Source organism: Pelmatolapia mariae, linkage group LG14 (genome assembly GCF_036321145.2).
Source record: "Pelmatolapia mariae isolate MD_Pm_ZW linkage group LG14, Pm_UMD_F_2, whole genome shotgun sequence".
Classification (NCBI taxonomy): Eukaryota; Metazoa; Chordata; class Actinopteri; order Cichliformes; family Cichlidae; genus Pelmatolapia; species Pelmatolapia mariae.
The window spans coordinates 28299456-28322554 of NC_086239.1; the positions used below are offsets into that span (position 1 = coordinate 28299456).

The 23099-nt window shown below is 39.1% G+C and overlaps 2 protein-coding genes across 4 annotated transcripts in view; both read right to left on the bottom strand.

The window, feature by feature from the left end:
- Positions 1-378: 378 nt before the first annotated feature.
- Positions 379-4413, bottom strand: LOC134640646 (multidrug and toxin extrusion protein 1-like). The gene is made up of 17 exons (XM_063492554.1): positions 4267-4413; positions 4063-4164; positions 3856-3924; positions 3580-3728; positions 3259-3301; positions 3101-3145; positions 2878-2975; positions 2676-2773; positions 2481-2594; positions 2252-2319; positions 2037-2145; positions 1867-1942; positions 1712-1781; positions 1475-1607; positions 1244-1338; positions 993-1082; positions 379-827 (listed from the first exon to the last, which is right to left on the bottom strand). The coding sequence occupies exons 1-17, from the start codon at positions 4411-4413 to the stop codon at positions 546-548; spliced, it is 1788 nt and encodes a 595-aa protein (XP_063348624.1). The 3' UTR covers positions 379-545.
- A 10431-nt stretch (positions 4414-14844) lies between these two features.
- Positions 14845-23099, bottom strand: part of pitpnm3 (PITPNM family member 3) — a 105079-nt gene continuing 96824 nt past the window's right edge. For 2 of the 3 annotated variants that reach the window (XM_063493532.1, XM_063493530.1), the window contains exons 16-20: positions 22741-22890; positions 22330-22513; positions 22025-22153; positions 21530-21939; positions 14845-19290 (exon numbers count right to left, since the gene is read on the bottom strand). In XM_063493532.1, the coding sequence (XP_063349602.1) occupies positions 21604-21939; positions 22025-22153; positions 22330-22513; positions 22741-22890 (799 nt within the window). In that variant the 3' untranslated portion in view covers positions 14845-19290; positions 21530-21603. The remainder of the gene's footprint in view (positions 19291-21529; positions 21940-22024; positions 22154-22329; positions 22514-22740; positions 22891-23099) is intronic. The other variant, XM_063493531.1, reaches the window with a different exon arrangement.

The following is a 23099-nucleotide window of genomic DNA, read 5'->3' on the forward strand; positions in this document are numbered from 1 at the left end:
AAAATATTTCTAAAAATCTGAGTGGCCAAAATAAATTCATGATTTCATTTTTTTTCCATGCAGAAAAAAAGAAGAAAGAAATTAATAACTGGACTCTATCATGCAGTCTGAGTTTGGCCACCCCTACATAAACAGCTTGGCTTCACCACGACAAAAACAAACAAATAAACAAGCAAAAAAAATTCACACAGAAGAGTTCAACCTAGAATGGTTTTTTTTAATAATTATAATGGAACATCTTTTTAAAACATTATTTCTTTGGTCATTAGACAAAGTTTAATTTTCATTTCCAGGCAGGATTTATACTTAGCAAATGTTGAAATGTATTCTTAAAAACAAAATGCTGATAAAACAATCAGATACACATTCATCACTTTGTGATGAAATACGTCATTTATTACTTAAAAATGATGATAATTTGAAGAAAATGAAATGTATCCAACACCATTCATTCACCTTATTTTTGAATCACATCTGTTACAGTTGGGCCCTGAGACAGTCCAAGACAATCATTCTGCAAGAGCTTAACACTCTGTGTTTTTACACTATCTCTCTAATGTGACCAGCACACTGGTGAAGATTTGATCAGGAGTATCTGTACTATTAATCCAGTCCATTGTAGAGTTTGCAAGTAGCGTCTCTGGCAAAGGCACAAGGAAGTACACACCTACTCCCACAGCAAGAAGCCCAACTGCTGCAAACATAGTGAGGCCTCGCCTGATGATCAGCTGAGTGATGGAGAGATGGCTGCTCTTCGGGTCGTGGTCCACGTGTTCGCCCTGTGTCGCTTGGCACTTGGTACTCACTGGTGTGTAGCCATCTACTGACTTAAAGGAATTGTATTTTCCATTACTTTATTAAGTTAAATAAAGATAAATGTAATGAATTGTAAGAATAAACATAGAGCAAAGTACTAGAAGTAGAAGTGCTACTTCTACTCTGATAACAAAGTAGAACAAGACACATCAACCAATTTAGATTGGGCCACTTACGTTCCCGCTACTTGATGTTTGGCCAATGTCTGAAACAACATCTGTGCCTAATGCCGTCATGTAAGTCTTTTTCTGAGCTCGTTTCACAGCCTGAAAAATAGAAAAGTTGCAAAACTAACATTTTTCATATTCATGTACAGCTTTGTCTCACTCACAGATGCCTCAAAAAATTAAAACAACAAATCTCTGTCTGTATATGAACAGCTGAGTCCCTGCATGACCTTGATTGTTATATTAGTCAGTTAATATACCTCATCTGTCATTCTCTTCCAGTTCAGCTTGAAGATGACAATGATGTAAAAGGTGGACTGTAAGACGACGCAAATGAGCAGTCCAAGCCAAAAACCTGCAGAGAGAAAGACAAATGAGTCTGTTGAAAGCACGCTGAGCATCACTTGTAATAACTGGCTCTTGCTAGGCAACAATTTATTCTTCTTGCATGTCTATGAACTTAACAAAATATGGGCACTTTATGTAATTACCTAGCACTCCTAGTTTTACAACAAACATTAGAGTGATGCTCAATGAAAGCCCTATGCAGTAGTATCCAATGAGATTAGCCACAGCTGGTATCTTCTGTTTGCCAGTACCCAAGAAGATGCCTGTGCACACACACTGGGATGGGGAAAGAAAATTTCATATTTGACATGAATCTGGTGCCTTTGGAATCATGCTGCAAATATAGTTGCTCTGAATACAACGAGAGCTGGTAGACTTACCACAAGGCCATCAAAAAATTGAAGGAAACAATAAGCGTTCATCAACTGTGACACCAGAGCTACAATTTTTCTGTAATGATAATTAAGCCAAAGTCTCATGTATAGAGTTTCTACTGTATAAGCAGGTGTTTAGATACACAGGTACACAGACTCACTCATCAGATGTGAAGATGAATCCAATGATTGTTTTGGTAGCACCCAGGAAGAGGCCTTCAACAACAGCAAAACTACCTGGAAAGGTAAGTAATAAGTAAGTCATACTGAAAAAATCTAACTTGAAATACTCATAAATATCAGACACCACAGAAGAACACATTTAGCTAACCTGCAAGAGCCAGTGACATCTTGGCTGATAGAATCGCCCTGTCAGTGTCTCCAGCCCCAAGAGCATTGCCCACACGGGCACATGCTGCAGCTTGAACACCAAGAGGGAACTATGGATTCATTGTTTTGAAAAAGTTAAATAAATCACCCAAATTTGAGACTTTTTATGGAAGAAGCGACAATGTAATGTTCTGATTTGCAGTCACTACACAGTACCATGTAAGTAATGAAAGCCACCATTATCACAGCATGTTGAGCTGCCAGCTCATCTTCACCCAGCATTCCTGATCATTACAGACACAGAATAAATTATAGCCCTTGCAGACTGTATTGCCAGCTCTAAACCCAATTATCTTAGAATCAGGCTTTACTGGTTTAATCCTGTATATTGCACATATTCCATGATAATTGGATATATATATTTCACACCATAAATTGGGATTACCTGCAAAGAATCCTCCAAACTCATAAACCCACCACTCAAAACAAGCCATTAAGGTACTGGGAATGGCCAGCTTCATGTAGGAGCCCCACTCCTGCAGTGATTCTGCAGACCAGCCTGCAGGGGGCGAGAGACACTCAGTTTATATAGAACTTTTTAGTGCAAGCACAGAGAGAGCATGCATTTTAAATATCTCACCTCCCCATGTTGATACATGGAGTTTCTTCCACCAGATGTACACAAACAGAAAAGCGCAGATGTAAATCCAAGCTAGAGTGTGGGCTGCTGCAGAGCCACTGAAAGCCATATGTAAAGACACAGAGATAGTCCAGTATGTCATTTTGTTTCTGTATACATGTGTGTGCGTATGTAAAATGATAGTTGAGATGAGTATATCTACCCAACACCAAGATCCAGCCAGTAAAGAAAGATGTAGTTTGTCACCACGTTTGCAATGTTTGCCAGAGCAGCAGTGTACATTTGTGGCAATATTATTCCCTGAGTACACAAACACCAGATGATGCAAGGCTTAGCATACCTTTCTCTCTGTATCGCACTGATTGAGACAACAAACTGTGATTCTGTTATAAGAAAAGGCAATTATGTACACAGCATTAGCATACCTGGTTCTGTAGATAAGACACCTGAAGATGATGTAGAAACATTGCCTAAAAAACAATTATGACAAAAATGCTTAAATTTAGCAAAAAGAAAAAAAATGATGTGCATATATGTCTCTACTGAATTTGCACAAAAAGCAGAGAGAAAAATCACATCTCACCGGCACTGCAGGAAGGAAGGCTGTAATATACAGCTGAGCTATTCTAGAAAAAAAAAAAAGCAGATGTATTCAGATCCAGTCAAAGCTAAAGAAATGACTATTACAGTTAGATACACTGTTCAGGCTCAGATAGCTCTGCTACCACTCAAAAACTAATTTATGGCAAGAAATGTTATTGAAAGTTATTGTACTGCATATGACTCCTGTAGGGACCAGGACAAGTGTTAGTGTAGACACTTGTTAGCATTGAGAGGAAAGGGTATCTTGCTCTGACTGACAATTAGATTGAGTTGTATGTGCAAGTTCTGTGTGTTCAGTTACCTGGCCACCTCAGGGTCCTGGCCCAGACATAAGAGGATGGCCTCTGCATTAATGAGGAGACCCCAGCAGGGGAGACAGAACAATAGCAGGATAATGATGGCTCGCTGAAGGATCACTCCCACACGCAGCAGGTTCTTACCACCAAAGGTCTTCAAGCAGCACACAGGCATAGTTAATCATTTTATGAATGTGAGAAATAGTTACAGTTAGGATGTGCATTAAGGGAAATTAGGGGTCAGGGGGAAAAAAAAACTAATAAAATATGAGTTTCCAAACCTGAGACACCAAAGTATCACACGCCAGTGCCAGACCAGTGCCTGTCGCTGCTGTGCTCACGTTAATGGTCTAAAATGAATATGAAATATATGTATATAGAGAACACTAATTCATAGCTGTAATATCTATTGTCCATCTGCTAGGTGCCTGGAAACTTTGTCTTTATTTATGATTTCCTTACATCAGCCTCCACAGACAACCACTTACAGCAGAAGCTAATCCATAGCCGGCCATCACATCGTTTCCCAGACGGCCACAAAACATTGTAACCACAAACGGAAGCATGTAATTGAGGATTCGAGACAGCAGCTAGAAAGAGAAATACCAAAAATGTTCCATTGGTGATACAGGTATCACATGACACAATGTCTTACAGTAAGAAAAGTGTAAGCAGACGGTGTCAGTATTTACCAGAGGCCCCGTCATCCTCAGAATGTGATACAGTTCCTCTCTGTAGGTCAGAGGGACCTTGTTACGAACTCCCCTGCAGCAGAAAAGCTTGTCACTGGAAACCTCCATGTCTGCAGGACCAGTTGGTTTTTCCACTGAAGCATCCATCCTGTCTGTCATGTACTTGTATCTGTAATGCCCTCTATGCACAGAATCCACCACTGATGTTCTAAGTTGTTCAACATCTTAAAAGGTTACTAATGAATTCCCTCCAAGTTATCCAGTAAGTCTTTTTTGTTTATTTTCACAGTATCATTACAGAGGTCTAGACTGTTTCCTGACTGCAGATACACTCTAGGAATTTGCATTTCATAAATAAGTACATGTAGCACTCGTTTTGCAATCTTTCTGGTTTTATGTCGTTTCTCTTTTGCACCCACTTGGGAGCTTTGCCATTTTGTGGGAGCAAAATCACCTTCAAGATTCCACCGCATGTCTGTAGCTGCTAAAAACATGAATGTAATCAAAATCAAAACTTTATTTATATCACACTTTTCATACAATAAGGATACAACACAAAGTGCTGTACACATTAAAAGTAGAAAATAAGCAAAATCATACATAGATCCCCTTCATTATGCCCTCGCTGCACCTACATTCTCACCTAGATATTAGACGCCAACCCATTGTACGGAAACACTGGCGATAAAATGAAATAAAGTTTTAAAAAGGTACATATACAGGTACATATAAAGGCAATCAAGATGAAAACACTGACTGAGAGCCAGTGCTGAGATCTTAAAATTGGTGTAATCCGGGCTCTTTCTGGTCCTCATCAACAGATGTGCAGCCGAGTTCTGAAGCAGTTACAGGGGTAACAAAGATTTCTTTGGAAGACCAAAAAGAAGAGCATTGCAGTAATCAATCCTGCAGGAGATTTATAGAGTTTCCGTGTCATACTGGAGAGCATTAAGGTTATGCAGTCAGTGCTCTAGAAACATATCAATTGAGAGGCCACTAAGTGATTTTGCTTCTTTCTTTTTTGTTAGCTTTTAAGGAGGCAAGGATTTTGAGAGTCTCTAACGATACATTTCAACTGGAGGGACCTGGAGATTAATACACAATTATTACACTTTTTTTTACAATTTCATACAAGTCACTCTCGTGAGCACCTTGAGTAAGCTGTTCGCTTTTGTTAAATAAATGCAAGTTTGATACTGTGAGCAAAAGCCAAATAATAAAAAATATATCATTATGTAATAGAGCTGTATTATGTAGTATTTGTAACACAGTACAAAGTCTGTTTCATGAGTTAATATTTGCTACGTTGTGGAGTCCACGTGGTGCATTTTAGTTGGAACAAGCAGGAGATAAATATATAATTGTTAAATTGTTAAACTTGTTTCCATAAACTCACACTGAGTCACTCTAATTACTTCTCTTATTGAAAACCTAACTCTCTTATCATAAATGCTTGGAGTATACAATTCGATATATTCACACTTGGAAGAATCATCTTTTGCCTTTCTTTAATTCATGTCTCAAACAGTAAATCTAGTGAAATTGGTACGAAACCAAAACTGCCACTTTGTTTCTGGGTTTTTTGCAGAAAATAACACATGTGAATGCCAAGATGTCGTGCTTAGCAGTGGCATCACACATCTAAAAAGAAATCCACCACCGTAGTTTGCATTTTCTCTCACATAGACGCACATGTGATGCATACATGTGATAAGTTTGCCTTCAGGGGTTTTCAGGGGAAGAAAACAAAAAGAAAAGCTTGCAAACATGTGGTTAAGATTTTAAAATTCAGTATTTTACACATAGAATTAAAGTCAGAATTCTGACTTTTTCTCAGAATTCTGACTTTAATCTCAGAATTCTGACTTTTTTATCAGAATTCTGACTTTTTTTATCAGAAATTTGAGATTAAAGTCAGAATCCTTTTTCTCAGAATTCTTAGAAAAAGTCAGAGGTCTGACTTTTTTTCTCGGAATTCTGACTTTTTAAAATCAGAAATCTGAGATTAAAGTCAGATTTCAAGAGTTAACGAGACATCGATTCGCTGATCCACACCACCAGGGTATACAGAAATGACATCGGAATGTTGTTTGGACTGCAGAAATCTAGTTGGATGGTAACAAAGAGAGGGAAGGTAGTCAGAACCGAGGGGATCGAACTACCAGAAGGCAACAATGCAGACATAGAGGACAGCTACAAGTACCTGGGGATCTCACAGGCAAATGGGAACAATGAAGAGGCCGCTAGGAAACCTGCAACCACCAAGTACCTGCAGAGGGTCAGGCAAATCCTGAGGAGTCAGCTGAATGGTAAGAACAAGATCCGGGCTATTAACACCTACGTCCTGCCCGTGATCAGGTACCCTGCTGGGATAATAAGCTGGCCAAAGGAGGAGATAGAAGCCACTGCCATCAAGACAAGGAAGATCCTTACCGTGTATGGAGGGTTTCACCTCAAGTCCAGCACCCTGAGGCTGTATGCTAAGCAGAAGGAAGGAGGCCGGGGATAGTGAGTGTCAGCACCACAGTCCAGGATGAGGCAACAAGCATCCACAAATACATCAGGAAGATGGCCCCGACCCACTGAGTGCTCGGTGAATACATCAGGCAGCAGAAACCCAAGAAAGAGGAGGATGAGGAGGGGTCTGTCCCTCCATGATGGAGGAACCATCTAGGAGGGACAGACTCCTGCAAGGTATGTACCACCGGCAGATAGAGGAGGTGGCTGATATCCAAAAATCCTACCAGTGGCTGGACAAAGCTGGAGTGAAAGACAGCACAGAGGCACTAATCATGGCAGCACAGGAACAAGCTCTAAGTACAAGATCCATAGAAGCTGGGGTCTATCACACCAGGCAAGTCCCCAGGTACAGGCTGTGTAAAGATGCCCCTGAGACAATCCAGCACATAACAGCAGGGTGCAAGATGCTAGCAGGCAGGGTATACATGGAATGCCATAACCAAGTGGCCGGCATAGTATACAGAAATAGTTGTGCCGAATATGGCCTGGAAGTCCCAAGGTCAAAATGGAAGACGTCCCCAAGGGTGGTGGAGAATGTCTGAGCTAAGATCCTGCGGGATTTTGAAATACAGATGGACAAACTCGTGGTGGCTAACTAACCAGACATAGTGGTGGTAGACAAACAGAAGAAGACGGCCGTAGTGATTGTAGTAGCGGTTCCAAATGACAGCAACATCAGGAAGAAGGAACACGAGAAGCTTGAGAAATACCAAGGGCTCAGAGAAGAGCTCGAGAAGATCCCGCATAGCAAAACTGGTATGGCCCGGATCTGGCCCACACAATGTGCTTACACATGGCCCACATACCGCAAAGAATGACGGCCCTTTGGTGGCCCAGATCCGGTTTGCCTGAGGTGGCCCACACATGGGCCAGTACAAGGCCAGTTGCAGACACACTGGTGGTCCTGTGCTGGCCCAGAACAGTTTCAGCTCTGGCCCCAGATGTCAGCCTAATGTGTACCTTAATCAAGCCATGTAATAACATCATGTGCCGGAACATAACAGTGCAAAAGTATCATGACAAAACTCTGTTAAGACAGTGAATGGACTGATTCTTATATAGCACTTTTCTACTATCCCAGATTACTCAAAGTGCTCTATACAACATGCCACATTCATCCACTTTCTCTAAACTGAGTGCTTCCTAACTACATTGATACACATTAACACTCTTTTGGATAAAGTGTACACTCACAAACCTGTCAAACTTGCATTTGAAACGTTGGCATCCATAGCAGTATAATATTGCAACATGGCATTTGGGTCTTCTAACTAAAATAGGAAAATAGGAACATAAATAGTGCCATCATTGCCAGACCTGGCCCATATCTGGTTGACATACACACTGCCATGACACCAGTCACTCAGAAGTGCCAGCTTGATGCTAGATCCTGGGAAGACCTGTTTTCTATGAGCCTGGGCCACATAAACCAAACCACATTCGGGCCAGATGTGGCATGCCATCACATAAACGGTGCCATCTACGTCAGGCCAGGCTCATATCTGGATGACATACCACGTACCATGCCAGAATTCAGCCAGCAGTGCCTGCTTGACACCAGATCCGTGCCAGACCTGTCTGCTATGTGGGATGTGGATGGTGAAGGTGACAGTGGTCCCAGTGATAATCGGAGCACTAGGTGCGGTGACTTCCAAGCTAGGCAAGTGGCTCCAGCAGATCCCAGGAACAACATCGGAGATCTATGTCCAAAAGAGCGCAGTCCTAAGAACAGCATAGATGCTGCGCAGCACCCTCGAGCTCCCAGACCTCTGGTAGAGGACCCAAGCTTGAAGGATAGATCGCCCGCAGGGGCGAGAGGGGAATTTTATATATATACATATGTATCTATCTATCTATATACATATACATATATATATATATATATATATACATACATACATATATATATTAGGGGTGCAACAATACACAAAATTCACGGTTCGGTTCGATACTTTGGTGTCACGGTTCGATATTTTTTTGATACAAAAAAATGTTCATGCTTTTTTAATTTGTCATTTATTAAAATTATAAATATATATTTTAACTCAAAAGTACAGTTTTTAAATTTAATGTTGCTGAAACGACAAAGTAATAAAAAAATAAATATCTCATGGAGAAATCCCTCATCTTTGGAAAAGAGAGTTTATTACAGAGAAATGGCTCTTTCCAAAATAAAAGCTATACTATACCCTTCTTCTGGGCTATATTCTCAGCAGCATATTAAACATATCAGGTCCCCATAAGGAGAATCATGTGCTAACGGCTGTCTAAATGACGTGGGTAAAGTTTGTAGCATGCGTGCTTGTTGTTTTTGTCTGCTTCCACTTGTCTTTGCACTAGGATGATGTCGGAGTAAATGTGCAGTCATATTCATTGTGTTCCCACTAGTGCTGTCAGCGTTAATCTGAAATGACATTAACGCCACAACAAGGCAAATCTCCGTTAACGAGCTACCGCGTATTGCCCCGTGGGGCTGGACTGCGTCAACACGTTAACGAGCAAACTGCGCTAACGCAGTAGTTCCCACCCATGTAATTGAGCATTGCGTGGCACATCCGACATACTGTTTTACTTTTGTCCATGATGCGCTTACCTTCAGGGTCATACTTCACATGAAGACCAAAATAGTTCCAAAGGCCAGATCTGAATGAGGGTGGGGGAGGTTCAATTTGCCATGCTGCAAGGAGCTAAGCTTCTGTCTTGCTAGCTTGCGCTGCGCTCAGTGGATCTGCGCTCGACAGTGCAGCCTAGGCGGAGTAGTCGAACGCAGATCCACAGCATCGTCAGAAGAAAAGTTGATAAAATAAATTAAAAATCTTGTATTGATCGATACACATGCGTACCGAACCGAAAGCACTGTATCGAACGGTTCAATATCGATACGAGTATCGTTGCACCCCTAATATATATATGTGTGTGTGTGTGTGTGTGTGTGTGTGTGTGTGTGTGTGTGAGAGAGAGATTCACTTTGAATGATTGAACAACCTTGATCATTTTTCATGTGACAAAAAGATTGTTTGTGCACTTCTTTAATCTCACAATGGAGTGAATTCCAGCTATACCTGTGCGGCTGGTGACAGGGAAGGATGAGCAAACCATTCTGCATGTCCTCCAAGATGCAATGGGCTCCGCTGAGTGTGACAACCTGAAGCCTTCCAGGCTTTACTTCAGCTAGATCAATCAGACTGCTGGAATGAGCGCCACGGATACCATGTGTTGTAGTGCCAGTGATTTGTATCTGTCAGTTATTATTTTCCAAAACACTGCTCTGGCTTCTGTGTTTGGAGAGTCCAGTTGACGACATCTCATCTCATTTTCCCTATCTGCCTTGCTGTGTCCCTGCCTTAAATCAATGAAGCATGCATCATTGCTTAAACTGTGAGGACTTCATGAAACAGTAACTGTGAATGCTTTCGAATTATGCTTATTCTTGTTTTTCACTGAAAAAACAATAAAGTAATTATTTGATATCTCAGAGTTAACTGTGACATTTTGTTTAAGCCTTGTATGCAAAACTCTATAAGTTTAGTATTAGGAATGATTGGATAAAACCATTTAGAACTGGATTTAATGTTAGCCACTTTAACTATTTGCTAAGCAAACCTACACAATGTATTTGATACAAATCTGAATAAGTCAAACCTCTGAGGAGACACTGTTTATACATTTGTTTCTCTTTTAATTATTCACTTTTTCTCTCACAGTGCTGCGAGTGAAACAGGTTTGTTGTTAATGAGCTACGGAGCTGACAAAACATTACAAAGACAGCTCAAAAAATGTCCATGTTTACTGTCTTTCTTTTCAAATCCAATACAGAAATGGCAGAATTGTAAAAACCAATCAGAGCGAAAAGCTGTTCCACACAAATGAGACATCTCACTTTAAGAGAAAAAACAGAGGATACTACTTTTAAAGCTTGTCTCCACTGACTAGCATAACAATCAAAAAATATAAAGAGGATGAAAGGCTCCTAACCCTCTTTTGTTCAGAGCAGTCAGACCATTAAGTTCAGTAAAATATTGATAACTTTGGTTAATGATGACAGTGAAAGATGTGAGCTTTGCCATGAAGGGACACAGTCTGTCACATCTGATGCCAGAGAGAGCAGTGATATGTGGCTTCAGCATCTGACCCTCTCTCCCTGGGGGCATTTTGCATAATTGCTTTCTGAAATGCAATCTACAGATTCCCCACTGAAAGTAATATAGAGCAGTGAGTTTCCAAATTCTTGTTACCCAGAACTGATATCAGAAGATGGGTTGCAGGCTAATGTAACAGGATTTTGCATGCATCCAAGTGCCCAAGCTTCAAACCAGCATGGTGTCCTCCAAAATGATTTTGTGGCCTATTTTTAATCTTTCTGAAATTCATAACTTCATCATTTTAGTAATCTTAAAAACTTTCAACAAACAGTTAAACCATTTTTCCCAGGATCACAATGCCTAAGGACAGCTACACTGAAAAACTACACTGGGTCTCATAACCGAGTCTCATGACAAGTGGAAAGCTGTAGCAACTGTAACAAAGTAATACAGTGACCATGCCCAAAAACTAAAGTAGGTAAATTTTGATTTTGTAAGATCTGATAGTAAACAAACTTGACCTATGTAAAACAATAAAGTTTAAGTCCAGGATGGTGCTTTAGTTAAGAATGTGTAGAGTGTGATTTACTTTGTGTTGGGTAATTTGTGTTGCAAAGAGCTAGTCTGCCTGGCTCCAAGAAATCTCTCTCTACATCTCTTTTTCTCTGTCCCTGGGCTGTTCTTGACTGTTCATCTATTCAGATTTTAATGCCTTCCTCATTGCTGGCCTGTCATCCAGAAATCACCTGCTAGATCACAGGACAAATTAAACCACAGTGTGCTGTTTTGGAATGACAATAAGGCTGATTCATTTGTGCGGCTTCTGAGCAGAGCTGGAGGTTGTGGTAAGTGTTAAGTGGCTGCTAGGTAACTGACTTGATTTACTTTGCAGAGCATACGCTGCATAAACACGATCACCTAAGAACGACAACTTCTGTCTTACACAATCAGTGTGTTGTACTCGTAGATATGCATGGGGTGAAGTTGCGTAGGAAACCTAATGAGCAGAGTGTTTATCAGCAGTTATCTGAATGTCTTTACTCTCTAGGCGATTCTTTGATTGCACTTTGAATGTGCAACACGCTGGGAAAACTAAATTTGGTCATTCATTCACAAGTCATACCCATCAATCTTTAAAAAGATCCGGACTTTGTGGTCTGACAAGAAAAATATAACAACATGAAAGTAAATTAGGGATGCAGAAATCCACTTTATGTAATCAATACTCATGTTGACATTTATTTTATTTATTCGTTGATTGGCAATAATTAATAATTTAATCAATGGAGTGAGTACAGGGAGATGCAATGCAAACCATTTCATGTAAAGTGCCCCTGAAGCTATTTTGGATCCCCCATCTCTGGTTAGGCTCTTATATATATTCATGTTGGCATATTGTCGATTATCCGTTATGCAGTAACAGATTTTTGATAAATACATTTATGGGAAAAAGAAAGACAATTATTGAGTACTCTCCACAATTCAATAGCTTGTAGATTCACCTTTAGTAGCCATAACTTTAAGAAATCATTTTCTGTATTTTTTTTTATCACTGTGGAAATTTATTCCACTCTTCTATACAACATTGCTTTAGTTCATTGCGGTTTGTGAACAGCTCTCTTAAGGTCACGCCACAGTATTTCAATTGGGCCGAGGTCTGGATTTTGACATGGCCTTGATTATTTTCTTTTTTAGTAATTCTGCTCTAAATTTGGGATCGTTGTCTTGTTGCTTGTCCCAATTTCAGCAAAGCTGTAGCTGTCGAACAACATTTGACTCTAGAATACTTGGTCAACCGAATGATTACAAGGACCGCAGTTTCTGTAGCTGTAAAACAAACCCAAATCCTCCCACCTCAACCATTGTGTTTGCCAGTTGGTATAATGTGTTTGTGCTGATATGCTCTGTTTAATTTGTTAGATTTTCTTTGAATGTGGTGCCAATCATTATGGCTGAACATCTCCAATTTGGTCTTCCTTGTCCTTGTTCAAGATGTCTTTGTTCAGATACAGCTTTGCAAACCTGAGCTGTGCTACCAGATTCTTTTATAGAGGGAAAAGGATTAGTCCTGGCAACCCTTCCATACAAGCCTAACTTTACCCTTTAAAAGGATATTTTTAGCTTTTCATTCCTGTGAAAACTGTCTGTTATTAATGACTGTGTATGTACATGGATTCTGTTTCACTTTTAAATGTGATGGCCTTTTAATAAATGTGGTAATCTTTTATAGCTTTGGCCTTATTTGGTTTGTTATTGGATGTTTAAATTTGTTTATTAAAAAATATATATAAATAGAAATATATATTCAATATGTAATGTATATATATATTAAAATATATAATTAAATGTTTCATCTGTGTTACTTTCATTTAGTCATAGAGGACCCCCTAAATATATATAACATAAGACAAATGTATATGACAACATATACAGGGTATTTTTAGCAATACATTCATATCAGAATGTCATTTTGTTGTTGTTGGGGTTTTTCTGCTGAACTGAGAGCACAAATTAAGGGGCCTGTGAACCAGAAACATTTGCCAAGGTTCAGTCATATTTTCTGTAGCTCACTTTAATTTTCTTTTATGTGGATCGTAGATCTTGGAATAAGGGAGCAGTAGTTCTTCTTTTCAATGGGTGAATTTCTTGCCTGTTTTCCCAGACCATATGTTACTAATGAGGCTTAAATGTGGCTTTGAGAATCACAGCTCCAGCTCATTATGCCAAATGTCTGAGGTGAAATAAAACATTTAATAATGAGCTTACATATCCACGTAATTGTCCTCATTGCCTTCAGTTTGATCAAAGCAGTTCGTAAATTTGATCAAATTATTCATGTTTTCAGGGTTTGTTGAACTGGAAAACTGAGTTCATGTGGTATTTCTGAAATATTTGTTTAAACAACAACATTCAACAAGCTGAACAATGGCTGAGTTATGAAAATGTCTCTGACATTAATATAATTGAAATTACTTCATGATAGGTTACCTCAATTCAGCTATGCAGAAATGGCAGCTTACACTAGATTGGGCAGATAAAGTGCAGTAATTTGCATGTGTAGCTAACAATTAGGCATGGTTATTGTATTTGTGTAACTGTATATGACCTGTATGACAAATATTAAAACAAGTCTTTTCCATAATATCTCATGGCAGATAGGATCTGTAGATATTTACATTTCAATATTAATCCTATATTATTGATCAGTTGTCTATGATTTGGTTTGCTAAAACTTTAAAACTATTATTCGTTAGATTTTGGCTGTCCATCAGTTTGACATCTGTTGTCTTTAGTGAAATAACTATTGGATACACTGAACTTGATACATTAATGATATTTTGAAGCTACATTCTACATTCTAATGGTGTGCTCTAATTATTTCAATAACTTCATATAGTGCCTTGCTTCAGTAGAAACCTCACAGCAAAAATTTCAGTAGAAACCTGCAACATTAGGGATATTCCCCACTAGTGTCTTACCTTTGTAATTTTGTGTCCTGCCATTTTACAGGTGCTCTGTCAAGGTAAACAGTTTCTTGGTCACCTCCCTGACTAATGCCCTTCTATCCTAACAGCCCAGATTGGTTGGGTGGTCAGCTTTACAAAGAGTCCTGGTGGTTCCAAACTGCTTCCATTTACGAATGATGGAGGCCTCAGAGGTCACAGATAATCCATTTGATTTCATAGATTGGTTTGTGCTCTGATGTGCACTGTCAACAATGGGACCTTATATAGACAGGCGTGTTTTTCCAAATGATGTCCAATGATGTCAAGTTGTAGAAACATCTAACAGATGATTAGTGGAAATAGGATGTGCAAGAGATTTTAAGTGTCAAAGAAAAGAAAAATAAAAGTGAATACTTTTATTTTTGGAATAAGATATATACATGACAAAATATGGAACAAGTGAAGACAGATGCATATCTTTCACGGGTAACTTGACTCACTATTTCTGAACATGTGAAAAACTCACCATTTATTGGAAAAGCATTGTTTTGCTGTTACTGTGAAGTATTTGCAATTCTGTTTGGAATATCATAGCAAAAAATTTAATACTACAGTAGCGGAAAAAAGGACTGCTTTTGAGTTCTGGAAGGGAGAAATAGCAAATGTGTAACATCTGGAGAGCGTAAGACTTCTCAACAATAACAGACATAATAAATTTGAGAAATCCTGGAATCGTGTTTTAACATTTTTGAATGGGAAAAAAATAATATGCTCTGTGTGAGTGTGTGTGTTTCTGTGTTACATATTTATATTGTGTCTATACAAGATGTTGTGGCTATTGTTGTCAGACGTGCTGCTTGTCTTCCATTCGAAATACAATAAAAATTCTCCTTTTATCCTGTTAATTTCACCTTATCCTGTTTTTTCTCTGTATTTCTGTATTTCCTTGTTCTGTGCTATTGCTGATTTGTTTAAAAAAATAATAAAAGGAAAAGATAAATATAAATATTGACAAAAAAAAAGTTCAGCTTTAGATGCAGTCAACAAAATCTGCCACAGTGTAAAAATTGTCACTGAATATTCAAACTCAAAGTCAGCAAATTATTGACTAAGCTGGAGTAATATGTAACTATTGTGTGGGGTAGAATAAGGTCCACAGCTTACTACTATCAATGCGAGTATTGCATAAGTATTAAGCATGATGTAGGCTGAATTACACTGATTCATGTTGTTTAGAAAGTTAACAAAAATAAGTTTGAATAAGATTTAAAAGTTTGACTTGCAGCAAGCCTTACAAATCTAAAATAAGCGATAATAAGATCTGCACTCAGCTCTGATGCCCTTCAGTAAAGCACCTGACCTTGAAGAAGCTTATCGGAGGTGATTCACCCTCCGTCTCCAGAGATAAGGGGGATGTGGAATATATAATAAGACACTCCTGCAGCAAAGCTAAATTCTTCCACTGTGAAATATCTTTATTTATGCACTAATGAAAGATGGACTTAGTCCAGTAAACACAATAACATGTTCATCATCATCACAGGGGATATGTACAAAACAACAAACTTTGCAGCACTGAAACCAGGAGCTTTTTTCCCCTCTCTTTGGTCAAGAGGGCAGTGTAAAAAACTAAGACTTCAGAATAAATAAGAGCTATTTTCTTTAAAAGAAGCTGTAACACCAAGTTGAATAACTGACTATAGTCATACAAATTGTTAATAAATGGCAAATTAGGTCAGTACCCAACACATAATTTGGAGAATACTAATTTGACAGCATTAATTAGCACTTAGTGAGAGGTTAGTAATATGAGGCTCCCTCTTTTGTGTTTTTTCTCACATATGGGAACATTTTTTTTAATTAACTAAAGATTGTTTAACATTTTATTGGAAAAATGGAAACTAACTTCACTCTTTATTCTCTGTCCATGAGAGTATGGACCATACAGGTAAGAGTATTTTCACTCTTTAGATCTTTATCATAAATTTACTGATTTGGATCTTGCTCACTGTGTAGTATCATTACAGCATGTCCACGAATCATCATTTCCCACCTTTTAACATTAAATACTTTGCTGTTACATGACATTGTCATGTTTGTGTTACCTCAAACGTGGCAACTGATAGTTATTGCTTACAGCATCCAATCAGTCTCATACACAGAACAGCCACCATTTAACCATTAGATTATTATTTGCCATTTACTAACACTGTTGTGGTGAAATTCCAACTAGATTTTCAGTATATCCTTCAGTATATCCTCTGTACATCAAAATAAAATGTATGTTTTGTACACTTTGATTACTGTGTGCACATTGACTGGAATGATTGGTATGCTTTAACATGAACTGTTTAAATACAAAACAAAACTGAGTAATTCAGCATTGTATCTGGGATAATATACAGTTACCAGGTAATGCTAATTGGTGCACTGTAATTACGGGGCTGAACTACAGGGAATCATACATACTTATTAGTGATTACTTAATCAACTAATGGACCGTCAAAGGCAGAGGAGTCAAAGATAGATCCAACCTGGCTTTCGTGTTCCGCTCTATGCAGGTTTTAAGTTAAAACAAGACACCCAAAGAGCTCATATGCCCTTTTTCTTTCAAGGTAGGCATTAAAAACCTCAACCAAGTATCCCCCTGATGCCCTGCTTAATCTCAGCATTATAAAAATACATGCTCCCTTCTGAAAAATCGGCAGTATTGAGCTGCAGTTGGATCGTGCAGATATATTAACACTGGTCTGATTTTTCTCTGCAGAGGCGTTTACTTATCATAGCTGTCTTCATGTTCTCAATAAGTACAACTATACAACAAATGCCTCTAAACTCACACACTCATACACACATCCACACACACACACACACATATACTGTATCTGATCAACTAGATAGAATGCACTTTGTCATGAAGTAACAATAAAACTCAATACTTTGACAAAACAAATTATTTTGTATTCCTACACAACATCAAATACAGTTTAAGGCAAAAATCAAGAATTCTACAAGTAAAACAACCAAAAATTCAAAAACATACATCGAAAATATTTCTATTTACAATATTTGCTCATAGAAAAATATGTTCAACTTGCACAGATTTTTAAACATGACCACAATAAGACTCAATTCAATCTCAAGTGCACAAGACGGCATCTGATTTTATCACAAATCTATTGGTTCCAGGGCAGCTAATAAATGGACACAAGAGCATCCTGGTAGAATCGGCAGGGATTGTGTCTATTATACAGTAGTTCTGCGAGCTACACAGCAAACATTGTATTGAAATACTGGGATTAAATATTTCAGAGAGGACTCGGTTTAATTTGTACACTTTCAGATAAAAGAATGAGACTCAGCACAGCACAATGTGTGCACTTATCAACTGAAGTGGCTGTACCATGAGCATTTGTTGTGGTTGGCTGGAGCCACACACGTTGTCTCTAACTAACTCGAATCCAACATTGCCTAACAGCTGGGGAATGCCCAGCGGTTGTGGCCCATTTGTGTTCTGCAGTGACCTCTACTTGAAAAGCAGTTACAGACTTTATAAGTCAGTTAGTTACACCAACGCACTGATGTTTTTTGTTCCACAACTTGTAAGAATATTTGAAAATAAGAGGACATATTTAAAGGTTTTTTTTTAATTCAGATATAACAAATTCTATACATAATAATTTATATAATCTTGTCACTTTTAGCACTTATTACCATGATTACTAAGTCTGCATGTCTTGTATAGTTTGATGCTATCCAAAGTGAGAATGACACAGTGCAAATGATAAAACATGTTTGAGATAAAAGTTGTTTTTCCACGTTCTTTGTCGTGTTACTTTTTAGTGACATGAAGAAGCAATGTTGAAATATTTAAGCAGCAAATATATAACTAGTTAAAATTCTGAATTTGACCGCGGAGAGTGTGGAGGTATTTAAACCCTGAAAAAGTGCACTGCAACTACCAGTCAACTACCAATCAATACTTGCCATGCTAATTATGCTTTCACTGTAATGATTTAGGCAAACATGTTTTGATCACCTTTTCACGGCTGTGTCTATCAATCAGTAAACATTTTCGGTAAAATGAACTCTTTGCTATGAACTATTTATTCAGTCGTTCAGTAGTTACAGTAACCAACAAGCAGTGACAAAAAGTACACCAAAATGCCTCTCTTTGTTTCTGAAGCTCGAACTGCAGCTAAATCGAGAGCCACTGCTGTGTAGTGCAAATGCAACCTCGGGGGCCGAGCCGTGCACACCACAGTACTTCAGCGGCTGCGGACCAGGTCTGAGGCAGCTGTCAGATGGCATGTTCTGCCTGACTGGTTGAAGGGGAGGGCAGTGGGGGATGGGGGTGGGGTTGAACTAGTACTAAGCCAACCACAACGTGAGGGGAAACATCCAACAGTGGGAATAAAATAGAGGCAGAGGCAGGAGTTCAGAGAGGTTGGGTGTTTGGCGCTCTGGATTGCAGAGATTGAACCGAAATGTCACAGTGCTTCTGTGTCCAGAGGCCCACACAGGGATAATGTGTGTTGAGTATTTACATCAGTGGAGAGTCAGTGCAGAAGTCATTCAGCATGACCACTTCTCAGCACAGCAGTCTGAATAGGACCGTGGTACGTGCAGCATCTGTTAATCAGCTGCTTAGGCTGGACAAGGGTCATGATAGCTTCAAGGTAGCCACCATTATCGTTTTTCATCCTCTGGAGCATGTGTGTGTTCATAAATATGTGTGTATAGTAACACTTTTAATTACATTCTTAGGTTTGACAGTGAGACACAACTGAAGCTTGACACAAACATTGACAAAAATTGCTGCCGTCCTCGGCAGCTGTTTCATATTTAAGAAGACCGAGTGACCTTTTCCGCCGAGCAGGTCAGGAAAAGGACCGAACAGGTGGCAAAGTGTACAGGGCCAAGCAGGAGGTAAAGAACAGGAGGATCCAAAGTACACAGAGCAGGCAGAGGTGACGCTGTTAAACGAGAGGAAGGAGAATTAGAGTTTTAGTGTAACGCAGTTCTAATTTCCAATTTGCACAACTCAAATTCCACAGACAACATTTCTAAATCAATATAAGAGTGGATTTCAAGCATTAACAGACATTGCAGTTGAGCTTGCATAATCATTATCATGGCCAGATCTCCATTCAGTCCTGCAAGGGAACTGCTGCTAATAATAGCACCCATTACTCTGGTTGCCACAGGAATATGTGGTATTGAGAAAAAGAGAACGATTATTCCCCCGTTGTTCATTTTTCCCTTATTTTGTGCTCTTAGCCTTATTTATGCATTTAAATTTAAAATGGCTCTCTGACTAAAAACATGAAGACTGCAAGTCAGATCAGATACAGCACAGAACATCATTTAATCAAGGCGGACGCTTATTGACTTTGCTGGAGCTCAACAGAAGTGAACAAAATCAATCCGGGTTTGCGTCACGGCTTTGCAGAGCCTCACGCTGTTAAGATTAACACACAATGCAGGGAAGTAAAAGGTGAAAACCTACATTATTCCATGAGGATTAATGTGACAGTAAATAAAACATGACTTCGCAGACGTAACATGAGGAGGCGTATTACAGCAGTCTGATCATAGGCTGTCTGAAAGAGCCTGCCTACAGTTTGAAAGTGGGTGAAAATGTTTGCTTTGCAGAACACACAACACTGATTTTCCATTTTGCACAAAATGACAGGGCCACAATTAACTCTCACAAAGTGATACAAAGAGACTGGCTTTAATCTACACTAAATAATAAAAATTGGGGGACCAATGCATGCCACTGTTGTGCTGCTGAACACTCTACTGATGTTCAGTTTTAGGTTGGACTAATGGTCCAAATATTGAACTCTTTCTGCTTTCAGATCTAACAATGCTTTTCTTAATGTTCTTCTCATGAAAGTTTTTTTTAAAAAACAACACTAATCTGCCAAGTACTCCTTTATTGTGATTTGATAACACAGACAACTAAAACACTGTATATTTATTTTTACAAAACTATAAAAACTATTGAAAAGCTTGGACACTGTGGAAAAACTCAAAATAAAAACAAAAATGCAATGATTTGTAAATGTCATAAACCGATACTTTATTCACAAAATGTTTAAACTGAAAGAAATTACTATATATAAATTAAATTATAAATTATAAAGTTTATATATATAACCTATATAAATTACTATATAAGAAACATAGTGGCAACATATCGCAAAAAACACTTGCGACCAGGCCATATTTATCACTGTGTAGCATTCCCTCTTCTTTTAACAACAGCTTGGGAACTGAGGAGACTACCTGCTGCTCTTTTAAGAGAGGAACATTCTCACAGTCTTATCCAATGTTAGATTACAGCTGCTCAACAGTTCTGGGCTTTATTTTTCATATTTCCCATTACATGATGCTCCAAATGTTTTCATTTGGTGAAAGGGCTGCACGGTCTTGCTGAAATATGCAAGGCCTTCCCAAAAAAAGACATTGTCTGAATGTTCCTGTTATTAAAAATTCAAAATGAGCTTTTATTTTTCTTATTTTGTCAAATATGTTTTCTATGTTCTATTTTGAGATTTCCAAATCATTGCACTCTTTTATTTACATTTTACACAGCGTTGCAACTTTTTCAGAATTGGGTTTGTATATCTGAGACAACAGAGTCGACCAACCCAGAGGTGAGAAGTTTTCTCTTTGTCACTTATTATTTCAAATGTTTCCTATTCAAGATGGATAGGCTAACAGTTTTCCTTCTGTTTACGTTATAAGGTGTATGAGAGTCTCATATGGCTTTATGAGATATGTAAATCAATCCATTCTGTTTTTCTAGCTCTGGACGGATCAGTCTAAAAGACCTGTGCCTCATTTGTCTGTGTTATTTCTCAGACGCACTCTGCTGCACCTAACCACTGCACGTTAGCAAGATTATGCATAATAATCCCTCAATTTCCTAAGAAAACTGTGTTTCCACTTCAGCAAATATGCATGGAATATTGAACCAAGTCTGTAAAGGACACAGTCTATAATCTGCAAAGGGCAGTAATATACTATACTATATGGGGCAATAATTTGTTTTCTTCAACCTGTAGCTTGTCCAGGATATAACTCCCTATAACAGGTCTCAGAATCTTATATACTGTACTATACTAGCAAAATTGAAAAAACTATAAGAAAAAAGCAAACAACAAATTGCAATGTTATAACCTGGAATATAGAAAAAGATGTCACCTTGGCCCTGGACACTAAGACCCCTTTGTTCTCCTCTTCTGTCCTCCAGCAATCCTTTCATCTCTTTTCTCTTGTCAGGGAGTTGTATCTCCGCGATGCATGGAGGCTCGTCCCCAAGCACCTTGTCCTTGCCCTTGCCCTCCTCCGCCTCCCCCACCACCATGATCCTTGTCTGATTCTGGTTGGCTCTGGGCTCGCTCAGGCTTAGGGTTGGGTGTGCACGGGGGGTCAGGTTGTTGGACTGACATGGTCCTGCGCAGGTGGGTTCGTTTGCACAGAAAGTCAGGCTTCGCTGAGAGACCAAATGAACCTTTCCTTAAGACCATGCGAACTGAAGGAGACTTCTTAGGTCTGGCTCTGTGCCCAAACTGAAGAGTGGAGAGGTGCGCTGCATAACCTTCGCTCAGGAACTACACATACCACACAGGCAAAGAGTTAGAAAATCTGACAGGGAGAAGTGAGAAGATCAAAGTACACAAATGTAAATTGAACTACCTGGCACTGATTTTGGTACTTCTTTGAAGGTCGGCCAACAATATATATTTGTGAGGGGCTGAGGCCTAGCATGTTGTAAACAGAGATGTCCTTCATGGAGCCGTAGGCAGAGTTGATCTTAATGTGACACTGGTGAAAGAGAAAATAACCAGTCACACACATGTGTGACATTTCGATTCAGCACATCCCAAAGCTACAAAACTGTGAGTGAGAGAGTGAGAAAGATCTCACTGTACGGCGGGGACCAAAAGGTCTTATTTGCTGTATGAGAAATATTAACTGCCTATGTTAATGTCAGGATTTACCTCCTGGATGAGGTTCCTGAGGAAGATGGTCTTTTGTCGCAGGGGGTCATGAACTAAGCCCTCAGAAAAAAAGATCATCCCGTGGGGGAAATTGTGCTGCGAGAGCCAGGACACCACACGCTGTTTCTGCATATCAGGACGGCCTGTGATGTAGATGATCAAATATCCCAAGTCCTGCCAATGCCTGGATGTGAATGCATAAAATCAAGCACACATCAAAGTGAATAATTGTATCACGGTGGCATTATCACAGAGAGGATGCGCATAAATCCTTAAAACACTGAGAGCTCCAACAAAGCACGCGTATTGACTACTGAATTTGTATTTTCTTTTGAACCCTTCCACTTTCTCAAGATTTACATCTAGACATACAACCACACGCATGTATAATCAAAAAGGGTAATCAGTTACCTGACCACATCGACAGCTCCAGGACGGACCTTGGGGTCACTGCCCATGATTGACACACTGGCAGCAAAAGAGCCATCAATGCTGAACACCACACACTCCATGCCCCTTGGTAACACAGTCAGGTAGGCCTCTGCACTAGTCTGATCCCCCCTGTGGATTGAAAAAAGGAGAAACTACATATTAAAAAAATGAGAGCAGCAGCATTTCCACTTAGTTGTTACTCCCTTCAAGGCCACTATTTATGCAGCATTATCCAGGAAGGAGCTCATACTCCAACACGGAGCATAAATAAATGAAATCTTTCTCTTCTTTCTACATCTTATTTGATAATACAGCGCTTTGTAAAGGGAATGCCACAT

What these genes read in the sequence shown, in the direction of transcription:
- LOC134640646 (XM_063492554.1), bottom strand. Translation starts at nt 4,413, where the DNA reads ATGGATGCTTCAGTGGAAAAACCAACTGGTCCTGCAGACATGGAGGTT. An exon ending in TGAGGATGACGGGGCCTCTG is followed by an intron (nt 4,165 to 4,266) that starts GTAAATACTGAC and finishes TTCTCTTTCTAG; the next exon opens with CTGCTGTCTCGAATCCTCAA. An exon ending in CAGGACCCTGAGGTGGCCAG is followed by an intron (nt 3,302 to 3,579) that starts GTAACTGAACAC and finishes TTTTTTTTCTAG; the next exon opens with AATAGCTCAGCTGTATATTA.